General features: G+C 34.4%; 1 protein-coding gene across 1 annotated transcript in view; it reads right to left on the reverse strand.

Annotated features, from left to right (window-relative positions):
* LOC145246740 (neuronal acetylcholine receptor subunit alpha-10-like) overlaps positions 1–24,079 on the reverse strand; it is a 550,490-nt gene that overhangs the window by 232,755 nt on the left and 293,656 nt on the right. Inside the window, exon 4 of the mRNA XM_080108500.1 lies at positions 19,461–19,627. Within this exon, the coding sequence (XP_079964626.1) occupies positions 19,461–19,627 (167 nt within the window). The remainder of the gene's footprint in view (positions 1–19,460; positions 19,628–24,079) is intronic.

A 24,079-nucleotide genomic window follows, 5' to 3' on the forward strand; every position in this document is an offset into this window, starting at 1 on the left:
GATGAACCAAGTGCAATAGTGATACAAATACTTGACCATAAAAGGAACAGTTAGAATCATAAAAGGATCTCTCGGTTGTGGTTTCTGTCATAACGTGTGATTATCTATCATAACAGAAGAAAAAGATCAGAAAACTGAAAAAAAGAAGGAATATTGCATGAAATTTCGCTTTCATGTGATATGGCTTTCATTTGGCAACAAACTCGGATGATAGGATTTTCATGTGGCTGCTTAAATCTGTATAAGTGTACTGTCAATTATCCTACAAACACGTGTATGTTTGTCTTTGCTTCGAAATTGACATTAATTCAGAGTATAAATGGAATATATATATATATATATATATATATATATATATATATATATATATATATATATATATATAATTTCAAGGTGGCGGTCGAGGAAAACACGCAATGCTGCATCCTCAATGGAATTTCATTTTTCCCCACATTTTCTTATCATGTATATTTCTTTCTGAGCGGAAAATTTTAATTTTTTTTAATTAGAGTATGCGCATGAAAATATTCGATATTGACATGATATATATATATATATATTGTTTCTGCGTTACGAAACAGATCTGTAAAAATGTGGAAAAAGCTTGAAATGCTGAAAAATTTTGGTAAGAAAAATAAATATTTAGAAGTTAGAATGTAGCTAAACTGCGAATATTTCAAAACTATCTTTCTCTCCCCTTACTCAAGTAGAGCAAGAAACGTTCTAAAACATCCGTTTCCATTGACTCACCATATATATATATATATATATATATATATATATATATATATATATATATAAGTCAACGTTGATTCTTGAGTTCGATTGAGAGATTCCTTCGTTCGATAGAAATATCTCCGTGTTCAACAAAAATACACGAAGAAGATCGGAGGTTGCATCATACATAACGTTGTGAAAATAACAGTCACAAATAATCCAAATAATCCAAATAATACAAATAATACAAATTATCAATAATCTCTAACAGTCAGAAACGCTTTTGTAAACGAGTGTTTTATCAAATTTCAGATATATCAACCATGTTTTTAATATAAACACAATACGTATTAAAAAAGTATTCGTTGTCAACTTTTCCAGGTGAAAACGTTTACCTCAATCGCGATGATATAAGTAAAAAAGCAAGACTGCTTTTATCAGATTTCTGCGCTAATGAGACTGAAGGTTTTCCAGAAGGTATCAAGGATGCACACAATCAATAATATATATTAGATGATTTGAAGTTAGCCGGAAGTAAACGGGTAACAATCTATATCCTTAAAGTAAAAACTGAATTCATACGTTCCTAGAAACCAATTACTATATAAGCGAACTCTATGGATTAAAGATCGCGACCACATCAAAATGCAAAATAAAAATCGTGGAGACATACTCGTAAAAATGGTGTTATGGTGTGGTTTTTGTTAAATATTAATAAATAAGGAATCATGTACTGTTAACATGCATTTAGTATTGCGTTATTTTTTTTGTTTTTTACATAGGAGCACCTACATATCAAGGCCAGGAGGCCACTCGAGGATAAGGGTTAATGAGTATACGGTAGTCAATGGGACAATATCTTAGTAATTTTTAATACTGGAAATTTGGTAAATTGGATTACTTAAGTTGACGGCTCATCAATAACTTGCTTATGTTGGACTTGAAGACTATCATGTTGTAGTCACTTTGAAAGCAGGGAAATTGAAGAGAAATCCACAAGCGTGAAGTTCTAAGAAAAATGCTTTGTTCATGGAATCTACGTTTAGGTTGAGGAACAAAATAAAAGTGGGAAATTATTGATAGTAGTTTCAACTAGACAAGTGTTTTTCGCGAAAGTCCGACCAGGGGGAACCATAGATTGGAGATCAGACGGGCACTTGCAATTAAAATAACGATAAAGCAGAGACAGGCTCTCATCGTCTCTTCTGGAGAAAAGGTTGCAGGGAAGACAAAAAAGGCATCCCCCACTAGGTTACGAAGTTTATTTTGAACTCTGTCAATACAGGATAAGGTGCTTCTAGCAGCCCCTGCCCAGATGTGGTAACAGTACCCCATCCTTGCACGTACTTGTCTCTTATACAGGTAGAGAATTGCATCAGCAGTGAGATATCTACTGGAGCAGTAGAAAGATCCCATTATTTTTCCAGCGACCTTGGCAACGGATATGATGTACGGAAGTAAAGGTACGACACAGAAGCTTGCTAAGACATAGAGCTTCCCCAAGACGAGAGCCATTCATTTCAATTGATGCCAAACGAGGATCAGAGCGTTGATGAGGCAAAGATAGAAGCTTATTTTAGATGCATTAGAATTAACCAGCCACCTCTTTAACCATTGCAACATTGAATCTGAGAGAACTTGGTCGTTTATGGCATTTGAAGTGTTGCCACAGATTGTAATGTCGTTAGCATAAGTGTCTACGAATGATCTTAGGGTGTGATTTGTGAGATCATTGATGCAGATCAGAAATTGAGTTGATCCCAGGATGGACGCCTAACAACGGCGCGCAGCCTGCTTATATATATATATATATATATATATATATATATATATATATATATATATATATATATATATATATATACAAATATATATATATATATATATATATATATGAGTGAGAGGGAGAAAAAGAGAGAAGGAGAGAGAGATGGAGGAAGGAAGATGTCAGGGAAATAAATAAAATTATATAAATATTTTAAAAATTCTACACCAATCAACCGCTTTTTAACATTAAAACTTCAGAGGAGATGGATTAACGCTGCGTAATCCACGTAAACGGTTTCCAATGTTCATATACATTTTTTTTTATATAAACTCTGTTTTGCATTGAGCACTTTGGAAAATCTATTTGTTTACATTTATATTTGAACTTGATATATATATATATATATATATATATATATATATATATATATATATATATATGATTCTTAAGATGGATGAAATCTGAGGATATGAAAAACAGATTGAAGGTGGAAGGACCTGAACGCTCAATGTGTTGCCCGATTTATGCGGGTTTTTTGAAAAGGGATGGCCATTGATCATCCCTCTTGAAAAAGCCCGCATAAATCGGGCGAAACGTTGAGTGTTCAGGTCCTTCCACCTCCAATCTATTTTTCATATATATATATACATATATATATATATATATATATATATATATATATATATATGTGTGTGTGTGTGTGTGTGTGTGTGTGTGTGTGTGTGTACGTTTCGTTAAATACTCACGAATGGAGTAATTGACATCAGTAACAGAGATGTTTACGACAGCATTATCCCAATAATAGTTCTAACCACTGTTTAATTCTAAGAAAAAATTTGCAAAGACATCGAAAAGCAACGTATACGCTTTTGAGTTCTTGAGTTTAGAGTCTTAGTTTGAGAAAACGTTTTGCTCTAATTATTAAGTTAGATTCACGTAAGAAGAGTCAACACAATTATGTCACTGGATCGTGCAACAAAATTAACAACGACACAGCGAAACGCATAATGAATTTAACCCCGTTTAAATGGAATTTGTACAAAATCAATTAAAAACAATTACATATATGTTTTATATATGCATATATGTTTTATATATACATATATGTTTTATATATGCATATATGTTTTATATATGCATATATATTTTATATATACCTATATGCTTTATATATACATATATGTTTTATATATACATATATATTTTATATATACATATATATTTTATATATACCTATATGCTTTATATATACATATATGTTTTATATATACATATATATTTTATATATACATATATGTTTTATATATACATATACTGATGCAGATGCTTACGCAAATCTATCTATATATCATATATAAATGCATAATCTATTGATGATAATCAAGATATATATATATTATATATATATATAGTAAAATATATGTATTCTTTACATATTTATGCATTTTCTAAACATACATACTCTAATTTTTATACAAAATATATATCCTCCGTTTTATAGGCATAATCACGTTGATACACCAGTTCTCGTTAAAGCACCAAAGTTAAGCATCGTTAACTCTGGTCAGTACCAGATAGGTGACCAATTTGGGAATACCAGACGGCTGGCTGATTTAGGACTACCAGATAGCTGACCGATTTGAGAGTACCCGATTGCTGACTGATTTGAGAATACAAGACGGCTGGTCGATTTTTGAGTACTAGATTACTGACCAATTTGAAAATACCAGATAGCTTACCGATTGTTGAGCACTAGGCGCTGTATGAAGAGAGGCGTCGATAACTCGCTGCAAGAGTTGCAAATGCCTGACGTCGTTATATTCGCTTACGAGGATATAAAGGCGACTGGGGCTCGCTTGTGTTTTTCATACTCCCATAGAACGTTTTCTTTCGGAGGAAGCCGGTTAAACCCGCTTTAGACCTAGTGGCGCATTTCCATTTTTCTATAAACATATGTATATTTTATAAATATATGTACATTCTATACACATATGTACAACTAGGTATTCTGATAAATTTTGTATATGTACATATCCTACACGGATGCTTCTAAAATATATGTATATACATATACATTCACTATGCATATACATTAGAGTTATAGTATGGATATAGTTATGTCAAGTATATATTTTTTTATTATTCGTCAATTATACGTACACTTATATATATATATATATATATATATATATATATATATATATATATATATATATATATATTATAAGGTAAAATTAAAAGCCAAGAACAATGCGAGATTTTTTTTATATAGAGTAAAATTAAATGAAAACAAAAGAAATAAATTTCTTTTTTTTGTTGTTTGTTTTTTCTTTTTCACACAAATTTTAACTCTAAACAACAGTAATTTTTTTCTGTTGTATTCAATGGTGTTATAAATCTCAATATATTTCAGACCTATTAGTCCTTTTTCAAGAGAAGACAGCGGAAGAGTGTTCAAAATTGGAAAAGCAGCTATAGAGTTTGCCACGTGATACCGTGAAATATAGAACAAAAAATGGCGTTAGGAGAACGTTAAAATAAATCAGTTGGTGTTTAAAATACTTCTTGCGTCTGTGAATCAAGGGAAATGACTATTCTTTATAAAATCTCTTGGTTAATATCCCGCCTACTTAAACCTCTACTCTCTACCTTCCCAGCCCATGTTAGTAGTTCCAACCAAGTAATTAACAGACTCAACGATCTACCACACCATCTACTCAAACTATACAGATACCATTTAGCCTAGACGTCGTTTCTTTATACACCTCCATTCCTGCACATCCAGCCATCAATCTCATGGCAGACATTATAGCATCTAAAAACCCACAATGCTTCGGAATTACTCCAGGAGATCTCTTACAACTCCTCCGTATTATAGTAGACAACACCTACTTTACTTTCTTACAAAACACGTTCAAACAAGTATCTGGACTACCCATGAGCTCCAGTCTATCCGGTATTCTTGCCATTGCTTATATGGACAAACTCGAAAGACACACCCTTAGTACCTGCTACTCTTATCTCCTTTTTACTAGATATATCGATGACATTTTAATTATCACATACTCCCGCGAAGAAGCTATTAACATTTTCCACAAATTCAATAACGCCGACCCAAACTTAAAATTTACTATAGAACACCCAGACTCTTCTGAATCTCTTTCTCTACTTGATTTTAAAATACAAATAAAAAAAATGGTACCATATGCACTGAATTCTACAGAAAACCCGCCAGCAAACGCCTCTTCGTACATTTCAAATCTGCACTACCTCTCAAGGACAAACTAAACTACGCACATGCCGAAATCTCACGCAGACAAGACAAATGCACTAACATTTCCGACAAACATACACACACTAACAATTTCCTACAGACCCTCTCACTAAACGGCTACCCTAATACGATCCTATCCTCACTTAAAAAGAAAAAACGCAACACCCGACCCTTCTCTAACAATTGTTTTCTAAAACTACCCTTCCTCAGTGACAAAATCTCATCTTCAATCCGAAAAGCCATCCGCAGCGAGGGACTCAACATTCAACTCATCCACACTGGATCTACTTTAAGACAACAGCTCAACCGAAAACATCCATCGCATACACCTTCCCCTTGTTCACTCTCTAATTGCCCAATATCACACACAGGTTTATGCTTTAAGAACCACGTTGTTTACGACCTACAATGCGCTAAATGCAGTGCATCTTACATTGGAAGCACTACCAGATTGCTTCACCACCGCATTAAAGAGCATTTAAACACTACTGCTTCGTCGTTCTATAAACATATTCGCACTTGCATTAATTCAGAACCGGATTTTCACATCAACATTCTTGCTTCTTCAAGAAACGTAGGTCAACTTCGTATTCTCGAATCTTTAATTATTTCAAAAAATACTCCCACACTAAACAATAGACTGGAATTGAGCTCCGCTTTTATAATATAAGTTTAAAACATAAGAAAAACAATAATTAAAATAATAAAAAAAAAGAAAAAAATTTATCTCACAGAGTTACTTCTCTTCAACCCTTGATTGAATAGTCATCTCCCTTGATTCACAGACGCAACAAGTATTTTAAACACCAACTCATTTATTTTAACATTCTCCTAACGTCATTTTTTATTCTATATTTCACGGTATCACGTGGCAAACTCTATAGCTGCTTTTCTAATTTTGAACACTCTTCCGCTGTCTTCTCTTGAAAAAGGACTAATAGGTCTGAAATACTGTTGTTTAGAGTTAAAATTTGTGTGAAAAAGAAAAAACAAACAACAAAAAAAAAAGAAATTTATTTCTTTTGTTTTCATTTAATTTTACTCTATATAAAAAAAAATCTCGCATTGTTCTTGGCTTTTAATTTTACCTTATAATTTTCTTCAACAATGCTTCAAGCAAACTACAATCTACTTATATATATATATATATATATATATATATATATTATATTATATTATACGTGAACCAAAATGGCTGCTGAAACAAACACATGATGTTTAGTCTTTTACGTTTTTTTTCAACATTATATTGTCATGCCTTTTTTATTTTTAAGCAAAGAATTTCTAATTTTTCTGAGGAGTATATGCACAAAAGAGTCAATATTGACATAATAAAATCGATTGCTTCTGCATAAGGAAACGGATCTATAAAAAATGTACCGAAATTTTAAAATGCTGAAAGAGCTGTTTTGAATGAAAAATAAATATTTGGATCTTGGAATATACAGTAATCTCTCTTCCTCACACACACACACACACACACACACACACACACACACACACACACACACACACACACACACACACACACACACACACACACACACACACACACATATATATATATATATTTAGTAATGTGATTCATAATTTAAAATTTAAAAATCAAATTATAATTAAATTAAAAATCCGTTTCATAAGAAGGAACAACAACAAAATCAATTATTTGTACGATCGTTTCGGAAAACAGTGTTTTATTGTGGTAGACATCAAGTACGGACAATAATTATTACAGATAGTTTTTTTAATAAACAAGGTTTCCTCATCAGCAGATTATCTATCTATCTATCTATCTATCTATCTATCTATATATATATATATATATATATATATATATATATATCATGATGCCAGCAGGGAGCCATAAATATTTTCAAAACTAAATCATAAAGTTTTTTTTAGGAAAGTCGATATGGTATTGTAAATTGTAAATTATTACATAACCCTCCCCACCCCGGGTAATTTCCGCGTATATTTTTTCTAAAATGTTTTCCTTTTAATTGATAGTGCGAATTTCATTTTATCTATGCTGACGAAAACAATGCAAGAAATGAATGAAGAGATAGAGAACGGTTACAAATAACGAGATTCAACCTGGCTATATATATCAGTGAATTAATTCAGAAATCATATATATAAAATAATATATGTGAGAAAACGATATTGTTTTTTAGCTCCAACTTAATAGTAGGAGCACAAGGAACGATACTGAAAAACTTCGGAAATAGAATGGGAGAGATTGAAATCAGACGGATGACAGAGAAGATACAACGAATTTCAATAATGAAAACTGCATAAATATTAAGGAAAACCTTGAATGTAGAAACGAAAACTACACATAAACTACACACAAAATGGACACAGAAACCGCTACAGGTACAAAACACAAAACGATATCGCATGTAATAATAAACTGAAACTGTATAATTTTAAGATACCGTCCCTTTTTTGTGACTGTCACCATAAACGGGCACCACATCAAATAATGAGGGTCAAGGAGACTGGAGAGAGAAAGCACTAGAGAGGAATTGGACCTTCGGGAGGCTTATTGCCACCCAAATTCTAGTGAAGACCGATGGTCGCCGCCAACGAGGAATCAATGGTAAGCATCTATTGCGATAACGCAAATTCTTTTGCAAAGATTTTCGAAAGAGGTGGAAAGTATTGGAAATCTGAGGAGACTTGTTGTCACTCAGACTCCAGGGAACCCTACAAGCTGTTCTGAAAGAGCAATCTGCGTACTCCTAGTGAGTAAATATAATAATAATAATAATAATAATAATAATAATAATAATGATAATAATAATGATAATAATAATACTAATAAACATCAACATAATGATAATAATAATAATGATAGCAAATGTGTATATTAAGATCTTAAATTACCATTAGCCAAGAGGATTCTATTTTTTTAAAGTGATTACTTTGAAAACTTTAAACAAATTATCGCGACTTGTTTTCTTTTTTCGCCCATTTGCAATTATAACATTTTGTTGTGAAAGAAATAAAGTTATCATTAGAATTCTGCAACCTATGTTAATCCACCAGAAAATAAAAATGTGATTCCTCCTTTTTCAGGCGATTACGTATAAACGGCCTGAAAAAAGAAAGAAAGAAAACAAAAGTCGGTTTTGCATATAAAGTTAACGGAAAATGATCGCATTTTCGAACCAGAGTGATCAATTTGTCATGTTAATGTTCCTGATCAAAATTTCGTATCAAATATGTCATTGCGAATAGTCACACAAAATAGGCTTTTTTTTTTATATAGTACTAACCCTGTTTGTGCAGTAACGCGAAAAATAAAACGATTAGGAGTGATTTTATGACATAGTCGGCCAGACATAAGATTAGTGGTAAAAAAATTTGGTTTACTTCCTTAAAAATTAGAATGGTTCGGAAATGGGGAGGGGTCATATTACGCTAAGTTTATATGTGCAACTCCACCCACTCTAATTTCTACAATAATTATTTGTTTTCGTTTTCAGTGTGTTCGCACATAATCCGTTAAAAAGTAGAATCTCGTTGAGGGAATGATTTAAAATTTACATATAATTTCTTTTAATTTTACTTAATATAACGTTCATACTTTTACGTATTTTATCCCAAGTTTTATTAACTCATGAGATTTTTATGTGATTTTCACTTGTGGCAAAATAAATAAATAGATGCAATAAAACATAGGGTTATTTCAAAGATGACAACTCCAGACAACATGAGACCAAATTGGCGCCAGAAAAATTAAAAATAAAACTGAGCGGCTTAACCCTTTTAATTTAATTGTGAACTCTGAGGGGTAACGTATTAACTTTTATTACCAAAGTGTTAAAATAAGTGTGAGTATTTCAATAGGTTTCCTAAGGCAATAAAAGTAAGTGAACTCTTGATTATTTACTTTGTTTGCCATAATTTACCAATGAAATAATTAAATTGGACCCAGAAACCCTGGTTCCATGTCTCCATATTATAAATAAATATTCTTCTGATAAATAAATAAAAACCATCTGTTTTCTTTTTTATAATTTCCAGGAAAAAAAAAATGAAACAATCGTTTGGAATTGAAAATGAGGCTCAAATTTTCCGATTCCGATTCCGATTAATTGTCCCAACACTTATATTAACACACACGCACACACACACACGCGCACACGCACACGCATACACACAAACATATATATATATATATATATATATATATATATATATATATATATATATATATATATATACACAAAGCTGAATGAGTATGTATGTGTGTGTGTGTGTGTATGTGTCTGGTCACGAATAGACTCCTATATGGTTGACTATTTAAAAAAAAACTGATTACATATAATGATAGAAGATGTATCGAGGCACAGGAATGGGTATGTTTCATCTGGCAGAACGGTGCTTCATTAAAATTGTGGGGTCTGCGTTCGCACCTGGTCCATTAAGTATGGAAATAAAAAATAAAAAAAAACGTTTACAAATGTTTTTGATATAGATGTATATAAGAATACTTTGATAAGTATGTTTTAACTTAAGTAGGGATGGTATAATAAAATTGTGGGGTCTGCGTTCGCGCCTGGCCTCCATAGAATGGAAATAGGCACAAACTTTTATAAAGACTTTTCATATCTATCTGCGTAAGTATACTTTGATGTTTCAGTTTGAAGAAATATGGTATAATGAAATTATGGGTTGTTCGTTCGCACCTGACCTCCATAGAATGGAAATATGTCACAAAGTTTAACAAGTTTTTTTAATATAGATCCACAGAATATTGTGATAAGTGTTTCAGTTTGAACAGGTATGGTATAATAAATTATGAAGTTTATCTATTTTATTTTTACTTTCATCATATTATGCTTTGGTTTTGATGCCCCCAAATTCAACCCAAATTTACAACCCTTCCTTTTCATAACCTATCATACTTTCATAAATCAATCCATTTTATGTAGCCTGTTTTTGAACCCAGTCAACGGCGGGTACTTTTGCTAGTATATATATATATATATATATATATATATATATATATATATATAGAGAGAGAGAGAGAGAGAGAGAGAGAGAGAGAGTTGGGACAATTAATCGTCCCAACACTTTATATATATATATATATATATATATATATATATATATATAGTGTTGGGACCATTAATCGGAATCAGAATCGGAAATCGGTAAAATCAGAACTTTTGGGGGTATCGGAATCGGAAAAATTTGAGCCTCATTTTGGATTCCAAAATATAGATATGAAATGTCTATATATATAAAGTGTCTATTTTCGATTCCAAAAAATATTCATAAAGTGTCTATTTGACCGTCGCTATGTGCGTCTTGCTTTAACGTGTGTGTCGACGTGTTCTAAGTGTCTCTTTAAAATCGCCTGGTGGATATAGTGATTGTTTCTTCAAACTCGTTCGCGTGCATCTTTCCCATTCGTTATATAGAAGTCTTGTATGCAGTTTATATACATTTATACAATCGGGTCTATATATACGCGGTCAAGCTCCTTTTAAGGACACTTAGTTGTTTACCTGCCTTGTTTTTAACTGTGTGCGTGCATATATACGCGATAAAATTAACCATAACTTTTTTCTGTAATCTTGGTCATTTTGGGATGCGGTTTTTCCAGTCACTGGTCGATGAACTGTAAAGAGCATCTAAGATGAAAACATGATGCCGATTTTCTGGCAAGGACCTTTTTACTTTGTCTAAGAGTGAGCCGGGGACCTCTCGTATTGTTGACTCAGGCTTTTTTTTTCGTTTCCGTCGACGCATCTTTCCTTCTGTTCTACCAACTTCGACTCTAATCGACTGTCTACTCTCTTCTACTCTCGACTCTGACTAAAATATCCCCATGTGCGTTTCTATTTATATCGGTGTATGTGTGGGGGTGGTTACACGACTATCGTAATAGATGAGCTATTAATTAATGTAATTTAGTCTGCTGACGTCATGAACCTTTGTTCTGTGAAATCTTGTAACGTGTCCCGTAGTTTAACCGAAAGTAGATATAGATATATTTTTGGGGCGTTAAATTTGCAATATGCACGCACAATGCATTGTTTAAAATTCCAAAAGGGAACTACGAAAAGCGATCGGAAGTTACTATTTTTTTTAATTTGCGAAAGACAAGGAATTAAATTACATGTGGATGAATGCGATTAAAAATAAAAATCACACCATCTTCATATAGCAAAGTTGGTTGTAAAATGATTGAGACTAAAAATTTAAAAAATAAACAAAAACAATGCGCGTTATTTCAAATCGTTTTCTCTTTCTTAGTATTTTTTTTTTCAGAAAATATTTGAAAATTTGGATATAAAAAAATAATCTTGCATGTTATTCATGTTATGTGCTGAAATACTAAATTATTATTTAGAAACTTATTTAACCTGGGGAGGGGGAATTTGTTGCAAATATTCTGTACTTTCACCTAACAATTTAATAAAAGCCATATCATAAATATTGAATTTCTTGATTAAATAATTTTAAATAAGAAAAATGATTTTTTTCGTTTAATTATTTTAAATGTTTTTGACTCATGATGGGAGGTAGTTATTTATTTTCTACCCATCTCAGCAAAATGTGGCACAAGGCCGGAAAGTGGGGATCCAGCAGGCTCCCCTAAAGAGGGGCACGCCTGCAATTGTAAAAATTGCCTGAATAACACCGTCGGCATTTCCCGGTAGGGGCGACTCAGGCAGTAAGCGATAAACTTACTCCACCGGAAAGCCCAGTGGCAAGGCCTGGGAGGGTGGACCTTCTAGGTATTACCCAGGCGGCGTACCGCAGTCCAACAGGTGCCGGGCCGGTTCCCGGCCCTTTACCTGTCGGGCTGAGTGCCAAGAATAAATCTTTGACGAGTACTACTACCTTGTCTCCCTGAAACCGAAGCCGTTAGGAGATCTTCCCCATTAGACGAGTGGTGGGGGTATTTATTTATTTGCTGCCCACCTCAGCAAAATGTGGCACAAGGCCGAAAAAAAGGGATCCAACAGTCTCCCCTAAAGGAGGGGCACTCCTGCAATTGTAAAATTTGCGTGATTAACCCCGTCGGCATTTCCCGGTAGGGGCGACTCAGGCAGTAAGCGATAAACTTATCCCACTGAACCTCCTAGGTATTACCTAGCGGCGTACCTCAGTCCGACAGGTGCTGGGCCGGTCCGCGCCCCTCACCTGTCAGGCTGAGTGTCAAGTGACGAATCCTTGACGAGTACTACTACCCTGTCTCCCTGCAGCTGAAGCCACTAGGAGACCTTCCCCATGACGAGTGGTAGGGGGGGGCAGTTATTTATTTGCCGCCCACCTCGGCAAAATGTGGCACAAGGCCGGAAAGTGGGGATCCAGCAGGCTCTCCTAAAGGAGGGGCACTCCTGCAATTGAAAAAAATTGCCTGAGTAACACCGTCAGCATTTCCCGGTAGGGGCGCCTCAGACAGTAAGCAATGAACTTACTCCAGCGGAAAGCACAGTGGCAAGACCTGGGAGCGTGGACCTCCTAGGTATTACCCAGGCGGCGTACCTCAGTCCGACAAGTGCTGGTTCGGTTCCTGGCCCCTCACCTGTTGGCCTGTGTGTCAAGTGACGAATCCTTGTCGAGTACTACTACCCTGTCCCCCTGAAGCCGAAGCCGCTAGGAGACCTTCGCCGTCATGAGTGGTGGGGGGTAGTTATTTATTTGCCGCCCACCTCGGCAAAATGTGGCACAAGGCCGAAAAAAGGGATCCAACAGTCTCCACTAAAGGAGGAGCACTCCTGCAATTGTAAAAATTGTGTGATTAACCCCGTAGGGGTGCCTCAGGCAGTAAGCGATAAACTTATCCCACCGGAAAGCCCAGTGGCAAGGCATGGGAGGGTGGACCGCCTAGGTATTACCCAGGCGGCGTACCTCAGTCCAACAGGTGCTGGGCCGGTTCCCAACCCCTCACCTGTTGGGCTGAGTGTCAAGTGACGAATCCTTGACGAAACTACTATCCTGTCTCCCTGCATCCGAAGCCGCTAGGATACCTTCCCCATCAGACGAGTGGTGGGGGTATATATTTAATTGCTGCCCACATCAGCAATATGTGGCACAAGGCCGGAAAGTGGGGACCTCGCAGGCTCATCTAAAGAAGGGACACTCCTGCAATTTTAAAAATTGCCTGAGTAACCCCGTCGGCATTCCCCGGTCGGGACGCCTCAGGCAGCAAGCAATAAACTTGCCCCACCGGAAAGCCCGGTAGCAAGGCCTGGGAGGGTGGACCTCCTAGGTATTACCCAGGCGGCGTACCTCAGTCCAACAGGTGCTGCCCGGTTCCCGGCCCCTCACCTGTTGGGCTGAGTGTCAAGTGACGAATCCATGACATGTACTACCCTGTCTCCCTGCAGCTGAAGCCGCTAGGAGACCTTCCCCATCAGACGAGTGGTGATATTTAGCCGTTTCGGCCCCGGCCTTGGCATTATCTACTGCCAAGGCCTCATTTGGGGTCTGAAACAACTTAGACACCAGGGCCAGTAAGGAGGAATGGGGGAAGAAAACGGGACTTTACTAATGGAATAAGCTAGACTTGCGTTGGAAGGCAAGAACTTTATTGAAAAAAAAACCTATACTGGAGTTTCTATCATTATCAACCGTCTACATTCTTTCCAGGACCTACTTAAAACCGACTGCTCCCCAGCTTACGGGATGGCGGGAGACATTCACGCTCAAAGAGAAAAAACCTATTTACAGAAAATAAAACAAAAAACTATTTACAAAAACAAAAACAAAAAATTTTTAATTGGGAGGGGGGCAAACTATAAAACACCCAAAAAGAAAGAAAAAGAAAAGAAATGCGGGTTAGTAAGGAGACCCTCCCTTCCTATCCGCTAGTCGTCAAATGAAACGCCCACTGTCTTCTGGTTCCCTCCCCGGGGGAGAGGTGAAAGCAAGCAGGTCGTTCCCTAGTGGGGAGTGGAGGACCTAAAGGACAGCACTTTTGCGTGCGAAAATAACTTGGGGTTGGGGTCAACAGTGATGGATGGCGTCTTCTAAGATAGAATGCGTAATGGACAAAACAGGCCGGGGACAACACAAACAAGTGGACTGGACATCTTTGGAAGCTCTCCTAGTGCTGACTAACAAAAAATAAAGAGACTACGGGAACAGGATCAACACACATACTTACCCTAGTCTAGGCCCTAACAAAGTACATGCTTTCCACTCTTGGTGGTTACTCAGCCTAACTAAATCCTACTCCTACCCATGTTACAACGTAAACCTTGTATTAAACCATAAGGGCTGGGTTCCGAGTAAAGGACAATAAACCCCAACACCTTAGGACCAATACCACTAGGGTTGGAACACGAGCTCAAACCTAGCGCCTCGTCGGATGCACAAGCTAGTGTTGTGCACCCATCTCCTATCAAAGTCTATGCGGTGCAATCTTTCCCAATCACATCAGATCTTTATTTTAAGTTGATGCTTAAAATAAACGACCAGATCCTGATCGGAAACAGATCGCCCATCATAGACAATGCCCAGACGTGAAACCCACGTCACTAATCTAGCTACAGCTAGGATCGCCTGAAACACCGCCCGTTTCTCCCTAGTAAACGGCAAGTCCATCTTGTCAACAACGTACGCTAAATCAAGTGGCACCGATCGCTCGGGGTCGATGCAAGCCGTACCTCTCCGACATACTCCCAGAGACTCCGCACCCCGCTGCAAAGAAAGAACGCATGTTCCCTCGTCTCCTCCTCCTCCCCGTCGTTGCAGCGTGGACACGGGGGATAATAATATTCACTAACCCTACAGTCCCTGACTAGTCTGCCGAAGAGTGGCAGCGCGTCCCGGACTAGCCTCCATGTGATGGAATATTCCGCATTATTAATTAGCTACTGGCAGGCGCCCAACTCCACAGCGAGAGAACTTCCCCCCTCGACAGATGCAGCCGCTCCACCAGCGGATCTTTTGCGGTACCCACCACTAACTCCTCATATAGCCTCCTCCTAGGCCGTGCAAGGTCCCTGGACCCCGGCAATGCCCTAAGGGCGGCTCGGCATTCGGTCAGGAAACGCCGTTCCCCCACCGGTCTTCTGCCACCTTCAGCGGCAGTGGCGGATATGAGCCGTGGAAAAAAAATTGTTCAAGACCGTTTTTGTCAACTAAAAAGTAAATTAATAATTATTTTTCTATCTCATCGTTTTTTGTCATGTAGTTTTAAGTCAAACATATGGGTTTCTTTTAAATTATTTCTTTAGGTATGTGAACTTTTTAAGTTAAACTAATTTATCGTTCGTTTTTCTGTTAAATTAATTTATCGTTCGTTTTTCTGTTAAACTAATTCATAGTTCGTTTTCCAGTTTTGATTTTTTAAAATTGTTGTTCGCTTTGGTTTTAAAAATATTGTTCGCTTTGATTTAAAAATATTTATTGTTCCTTTTGATTAAAAAAGTATATATTATTCGTTTTAATTAAAAAAATATCGTTTAATTTTAATATTTGTTTATTGCCTTTAGTCATATTTCATCTTTTGCAACATTTGATTGTCTTCTGCTTCAAACATACGTAATCTCATGTGCATAATTTGTATTTATTTATATTGAATAAACTTCAGTTTCACTACAAATCAAATCGTGTTCCTTGCTTTTCTTTTGAAATGTAATTTCTAAGTAAATAAAGAATATATTCTAATCTTTAAAAGCCATAATACAACAAAATGTTCAATTGATTAACGCATAAACAAACAACCTTTCCCCTTTCAATTCTTTTTTATTATTAACATTGTATGGCTTTCAGTACAAAGCATCGTGTTCTTTATTTATCCTTTTTTGAATTCAATTTCGGAGTTTTCTAACGCTTTCGGCAAAAAATTCTGCTCATTATCGACAGTCTAAGTGTTCCACATATCTTGCTTGCTAGGACCTCGGCGATGACGTCATTTTTCAGCTGATAGACCATGTCTTACGTTGTGATTATCAATTTAACTCATTAGGACTATATGTTGGCAAGACATATGCACTTACACACAAAATGATATATATATATATAGTAAGTTATGAAAATATATATGGCAATTAAACTACACAGAATATTCCGCGTTTCATTCTCGTGAGAGCCTGACGAATTCTCACGAGAATGCAACGCGGAATATTCTGTGAAGTTCAATTTCCACATATATTTTCATAACTTACTATATATATATGTGTGTGTGTATGAAGAGAGAGGGAGAGAGAGAGAGAGAGAGAGAGAGAGAGAGAGATCTTCACGGTTAATTATACGATTTAACAAATAAAAGCTTGCTTACCAAGAACTTATAATTTCTTTAATTTTAAAAGAGAAATAATAGCGCCGCCTTGTGGGTGGGGGGAGAATTATGATTAAAAATTAAAAGAAAAATTTATTCAGCATTGTAACCCAAACAACAACACATTACTCATATAGTAGTATTTATATGCGCTTAACACACACACACATACATACATCTGTACTTCTATGAATTTGTTTTTTTTTGTGTATTGATATTCATATTAAAAACCTTTTTTATCGGTGCAGAAAATATAACTTTGTTATACATAAGTCGTGGAACTGCAAAAGATCTAGCTAATTTGCATATTATTTAAACATTGACTTTGATTAATTTTTTTCGGTTTTCTTATAGGATATTCATCTTTAGTTAACTATTACGTGTAATTTTTTTTTTAAATTTTATTACATTTTCACCCCAAACAAGGCACATTGCCACTTTGATGTAGGGAGCTACTATCGGGGGCAACAACTACTAGGGTACTATGTTGGAATTTGGGCAGCAAGATGTCGGGAACTTCTGCATGTCAGTACAGTTGGGGAACTAGAGACCTGGAATGGAATTCCAGAGTCTAGCGGTTCTGGGGAAGAAACTGCTGGAGTAGAAAGATATTTTACATCTAGAGATCTCTACTGTGTGGGGTGGGATTTAGCTGCTTGTTGGGTTTATCGAGGGTGTCTACGTCGTGGGGACACAAGTGTCTGCAGTTCGCCAGAGCATTCACCATTAAAATACTTGTAGAACAGGCAGAGGGATGGAACATTTCGTCGATGGGACAGAGGCTGAATCTTAGATGCCAGTTCAGGGCCTATCAGATTGGCGACTCTCTTTTGAACCTTGTCTAGGAGCGAGAGACTAGTAGCAGATGCACCAGCCCAAATTTGACAGCAATACTCCATACATTCATGCAGATATTCTGCATGATTTATACTTGCATAGCATTTGTGTAAAAGGTTATAGTAAACGCAAACCTCTTTCTCTCCATATATATTCATGTATGCGTGCATATATTTGCTTAAAAAAATTAGCCTATCAAACTCCTCTGTCAGTTCTTGGTCTACAGACATGAAACTTAATATTTGGGTTTTAGCCGTGTAAAATCGGTGCAAAAGTTTAAAAATGAAAAAAAAAAAATTTGCCAGGTGAAGGTCGAAAGACGGCATTACGAATATGCATGCGTAACGTAATATCCATTGGTTCATGTTTTCATTTTTGGCCTTGCAGCAAACATGTCATCATAGCTCAGGAATTAATGTCAAAGGAAAAAGTAGGTCGTAAACTGAACGTTTTGGTTTTGATTCTTTGTGATGGCGCACGAGTCATTTTTTTTTAACCTTTTAAAATCATTACTATATATTGGGTCTAATACAATAGAATTATAAATACGAAATCTGCATTAATCAAAATATCATATTTAAGCATATTTTACGACCGGGCAATGCCGGGCGGCCTGCTAGTACACGCACACACATACACACACATAAACACACACACACATATATATATTTAGTAGAAATGGTAATTAATAAAAACTGAAGAAAGTGTTCAATACTGTTGTAGAGCAAATATGCGTTTTATTTTTTATTACCGTGTCTTTCTGTTAAGTTACATTATTGTTTCAGCTACCCGGCCGTTTTTTTTTTGGCCGTCTGTAGCTTCCTCAGACTTTTACAGAAGTTACGGAACGAACATTTCTGTAAAAGTCTGAGGAAGCTACAGACGCCCCCCCAAAAAAACCCAGCCGGGTACCTGAAACAATAATGTAACTTAACAGAAAGATACGGTAATAAAAAATAAAACGTATATATATATATATATATATATATATATATATATATATATATATATATATATATATATATATATATATATAATTTAAAGGAGATTAGAACAATAGTCTAAAGAGCTGAGTGTATTTTAATGTAACAGTGAAATTACTAGTTTTATTAAAATACAGGAAAGAAAAAGTGCTCGTTGTAATTTAGATATATAATAAGCTCGATAGGTAAATATCCTAGAGCTAATTCAATATTAAGTAATGTGATTGATAATTTAAAATTTAAAAATCAAATTATAATTAAATTAAAAATCCGTTTCATAAGAAGGAACAACAACAAAATCAACTATCTGTACGATCGTTTCGGAAAACAGTGTTTTTATTGTGGTAGACATCAAGTTACGGACAATAATTATTACATATAGTTTTTTAATAAACAAGGTCTCCTCGTCAGCAAATTTTAAAGGGTTTTTATTAAATCTAAAAGACACCATAAATAAACCTAGCATTTTAAATTATCAATCACATTAATATATATATATATATATATATATATATATATATATATATATATATATATATATATATAAAAAGCTTGTCTGTTTCGGTCAGTGTTCTCTGTTATTGTTTAGAAGAAAGAACAAATCGAACATGGATTGCTACTTACGACGTCAAATATCTGCGTGAGTGTAATGCCTAGGAAGACGTCGACGGCGTGAGAGGCATTGAATACGGGTCGCGTTGCTTTGTCGTATTCGGCCATTAAAGCCACTAACAAACGCTGCTCATCGGTAATTTCCGGTTTCGTTCTGTTCACACAAATAACATAGTCACCTGCGGAAAGAGAAAATAAAATGCACACATAAGAAAGAGGGCGGCGGCGGTGAGGATAATGGGGGATAGTGGTGGATCAAGCAAAGTTCATGTAAAATGTGCACGTTCGTAGCAGTCTTCGTGGAGAAAAAAAAAAAAGGAGAAACGTAAATAGAACAAATAATCAATGGCACACGTTCTCACAGAGGTATTCTTATATATATATATATATATATATATATATATATATATATATATATATATATATATATATATATATATATAAAGCCGACTCTGTGTGTGTGTGTGTGTGTGTGTGTGTGTATGTGTGGTCACGAATAGGCTCCTATATGGTTGACTATTTTAAAAAACTGATTACATATAATGATAGAAGATGTATCAAGACACAGGAATGGGTATATTTGATCTGGCAGAACGGTGCTTCATTTAAATAGTGAGGTCTGCGTTCGCGCCTGGTCCACAAAGTATGGAAATAAAAAATTAAAAAAAAAAACGTTTACAAGTGTTTTTTATATAAATGTACATAATAATACTTTTATAAGTATGTTTTAACTTAAATAGGGACGGTATGATAAAATTGTGGGTTCTGCGTTCGCGCCTGACCTCCATAGAATGGAAATAGGCGCAAACTTTAATAAAGACTTTTCATATCTATCTGCGTAAGTATACTTTGGTAATTATGCTTCAGTTTTAAGAAATATGGTATGATAAAATTATGGGGTATTCGTTCGCGCCTGACCTCCAAAGAATAGAAATATGTCACAAAGTTTAACAAGTTTTTTTAATATAGATCCACGGAATATTGTGATAAGTATGAACAGGTATGGTATAATAAATTATGGGGTTTATCTATTTTATTTTTACTTTCATCATATTTTGCTTTGGTTTTGATACCCCCAAATTAGAAGCTATCTCTTTACAACTCTTCCTTTTCATAACCTATCATACTTCCATAAATCAAAGTCCATTTTCTGTAGGCTGTTTTTGAACCCAGCCAACGATGGGTACTTTTGCTAGTATATATATATATATATATATATATATATATATATATATATATATATATATATATATATATACATGGTAATGTCAAAGTTCCCAGATTTTTTTACATGCATTTGAAATTGCAGTAGACGCTTGAAAATTCAGTATATTATTGCTATACAAGTTATGCAATGACTGACCAATTTTTATGATTTAAGGTCAAATGAACAGCTACATCAGGAATTAGAATAAACCCCACGAAGGTCTGATTGTAACAGCTGGTAAATTTCAAATACATACATATATATATATATATATATATATATATATATATATATATATATATATATATATATATATATATATATATATATATATATATACAGTATATCACAAAATTGAGTCCACCCCACACTTTTCGTCAAATATTAAAGTATATGTCTTCATGGGACAACACTGAAAAAAAAAGAAGATTTTTTACACAATAAAAAGTAGTCTTTCTGCAGCATATATAGCAGAGGTAATTTATTTTCCCCTCAAAATAACGCAAAATATAGTCATTACATCTAAATCCCTGGCAACAAAAGGGAGTACACCCCTTACGAAAAGTTGTCAATATTAATATGCATGTCAACTCTCAATATTTTGTGTGGCCACCATCATTATCCAAAACTACTTTTAAACTCCTGGGCATAGAGTTTACCAGAGCTTCACATGTAGCAACTGGAATGCCTTTTCACTCTTCAATTACGACACCCCAGAGCTGGAGGATAGTTAAGCTTTTGCGCACCTCTGACGTCAAAAATCTTTACAAAAAAAAAAAAAGAATTTGTTACAATTTTTTAATAAATGTTATGGATGTGTATTCACATAAAAATTTCAATTGCTACTTCCAAGGTTTAGAAAGTAGACGCTGTTACCTGACTTCAAATTACTTTGTTCAGACTAAACAATTTTGGCCCAATAATTAGGTGTGTAATTTTTATGTGTTTTTCTTTTTTTTTTTTTTTTTTTTTTTGAAAATTTCAGTCGTTTTATTCTTGCTGGCCTATTTGCATCCTTCTCATCCCACTTCTAAAAATTTTCTATTCACTATTTGAGCTGATATGTTTTTGTTTGCATCCTCCCTAAGCTCAGCAGGAAGATCTGAAGAACTATTCTTCCTATCTGCAGGGGATACTCTTTTCAAAGATCTGTCTTCCTAGGCGGCTGTAGACATTTTACGATCTTGTTCTTTTCTGGTTTTGAAAGACTTTGTTTCTTGTACCTTTTAATTGTTGTTGAACTCCTTTCCTGGCACATTTCATCTTCCTGGCAATTTCTACCTGAGCATATCCTTCACCAGATAAAGCAACAATTTGTGTCCTTTTTACTGTCTGAAAACTGTTTCATTGGAGGCATTTTCAATTAAATCTACTATTATAGCACTGATAAGAATCAAATATTACCTAACAAAAAGGAACCAACTTTTAGTATGACAATGATTCATTTTGAATATTGGAATGAATTTAGCATGAAACTCAGCTAAAACGTTTGAGAAAGACTTAAAAAAAAAAAAAAGAAACACCGTACAATCTACTGTTTAATATTTTACATTTGCTCTTAATTGTTCATTGTACAATTCTTAATATTTAAATACCTAGGTTTAAATTATCTCAATTTTTATAAGGGTTCCATAACTTTTGGCCATGGCTGTAATATATATATATATATATATATATATATATATATATATATATATATATATATATATATATATATATATATACATCGGTCATCTTAGCTCATATGCGCAAATCGTATTATTATGATTCGATCATTTTTACTGACGTTAAAAGCATTTAAAAAGAATAAATGTTTTAAATCTCAACTGTATTTCTCGCGGTTGACATTAGCTGAATAGATTGGGTGATTGCTAATGAAGCCAAGCATGACTTCTGTTGCCGGGTTCGAATCTCTCGACCGGTGTTAATCGTGACACCCTGCACTGATGATTCCCGAAAGGATGAAACACTAGTGTCTACAGGTATTTAATAATTACTAGACTACCCGTGACCGGTTGGTCAGTATGTTATATTAGCTATGGAATTAATGTATGAACCTGTCACTTGTGACGTAAAGAAAATAGTTTTTGCGACATAACAGAAACATTTCTATGAAAGTATATTAAAAATGAAAAAGAATATAGATAGATTTCTATAAGTCGTTCTGTTTATAATTGTTTATTTTTGAAAAAAAAAAAAAGCTTACAGCCATTGAATTATAAGTGGTTTGCCATACTTATGGGTAAATCTGCACTATTCAAATTTTGATATATTGTTTAATTTAAACGCGAAAAAAAACAATTGGGACGCTGAAAACGTACACAGTAAAACAATGCGTTGTAAAATGTTTGTATGGTTGTCAAAGGTTAAAGTAGATTTATTTGTAAGAAAATTGCGTTAAAATAACTTAAACGTAATACGGAACTGAACGATGTAAAAAAATGCAGAAAGTATTAACAATTATTTAGATAATTTAAACGCGAAAAAAAAAAAAACAATTGGGACGCTAAAGACGTACACAGTAAAACAATACGTTGTCAACGGGTAAAAGTTGATTTATTTGTAAGAAAATTGCATCCACATCCTTCCCATATTAAATAATAATTTCTAAATAATAACATTAATATTTCAGTGCGCATCAAAATGTGCAAAAGAAACGACTTGTGTCTATTTGTTTTCGTTGTTATGGGTTAATGTTTATGCGAGTATGCACAACCGGATGTCGCAAATTGGAAAGTGGGTTACATCACTCGTTACAAGGTCATTTGAGTTTCATAATGATAAAGATTATAGTAAATAATAAGTAAGGAGATAGAGGGTGATTGGTAGTTATGTTTATAATATGCAATAATATATATATATATATATATATATATATATATATATATATATATATATATATGGGAGAACTTTTTTATATACAACATGTTGTTGTCATTTTTTATATACAACATGTTATTGTCATTTTTGTATATACAACATGTTGTTGTCATTTTTTTATATACAACATGTTGTTGTCATTTTTTTGTATACAATATGTTATTGTCATTTTTTTATATACAACATGTTGTTGTCATTTTTTTGTATACAATATGTTATTGTCATTTTTGTATACAACATGTTGTTGTCATTTTTATATACAACATGTTGTTGTCATTTTTTGTATACAACATGTTATTGTCATTTTTTTGTATACAGCATGTTATTGTCATTTTTTTGTATACAACATGTTGTTGTCATTTTTTTATATACAACATGTTGTTGTCATTTTTTTGTATACAACATGTTATTGTCATTTTTTTATATACAACATGTTGTTGTCATTTTTTGTATACAACATGTTGTTGTCATTTTCTTTATATACAACATGTTAACCAGAATAAAAAGAGACCGCTCGGCGAATTGAATGCGAAAAACAAAATTC

Source organism: Euprymna scolopes, chromosome 24, assembly GCF_053919585.1.
Source record: "Euprymna scolopes isolate OS-2025 chromosome 24, ASM5391958v1, whole genome shotgun sequence".
NCBI lineage: Eukaryota > Metazoa > Mollusca > Cephalopoda > Sepiida > Sepiolidae > Euprymna > Euprymna scolopes.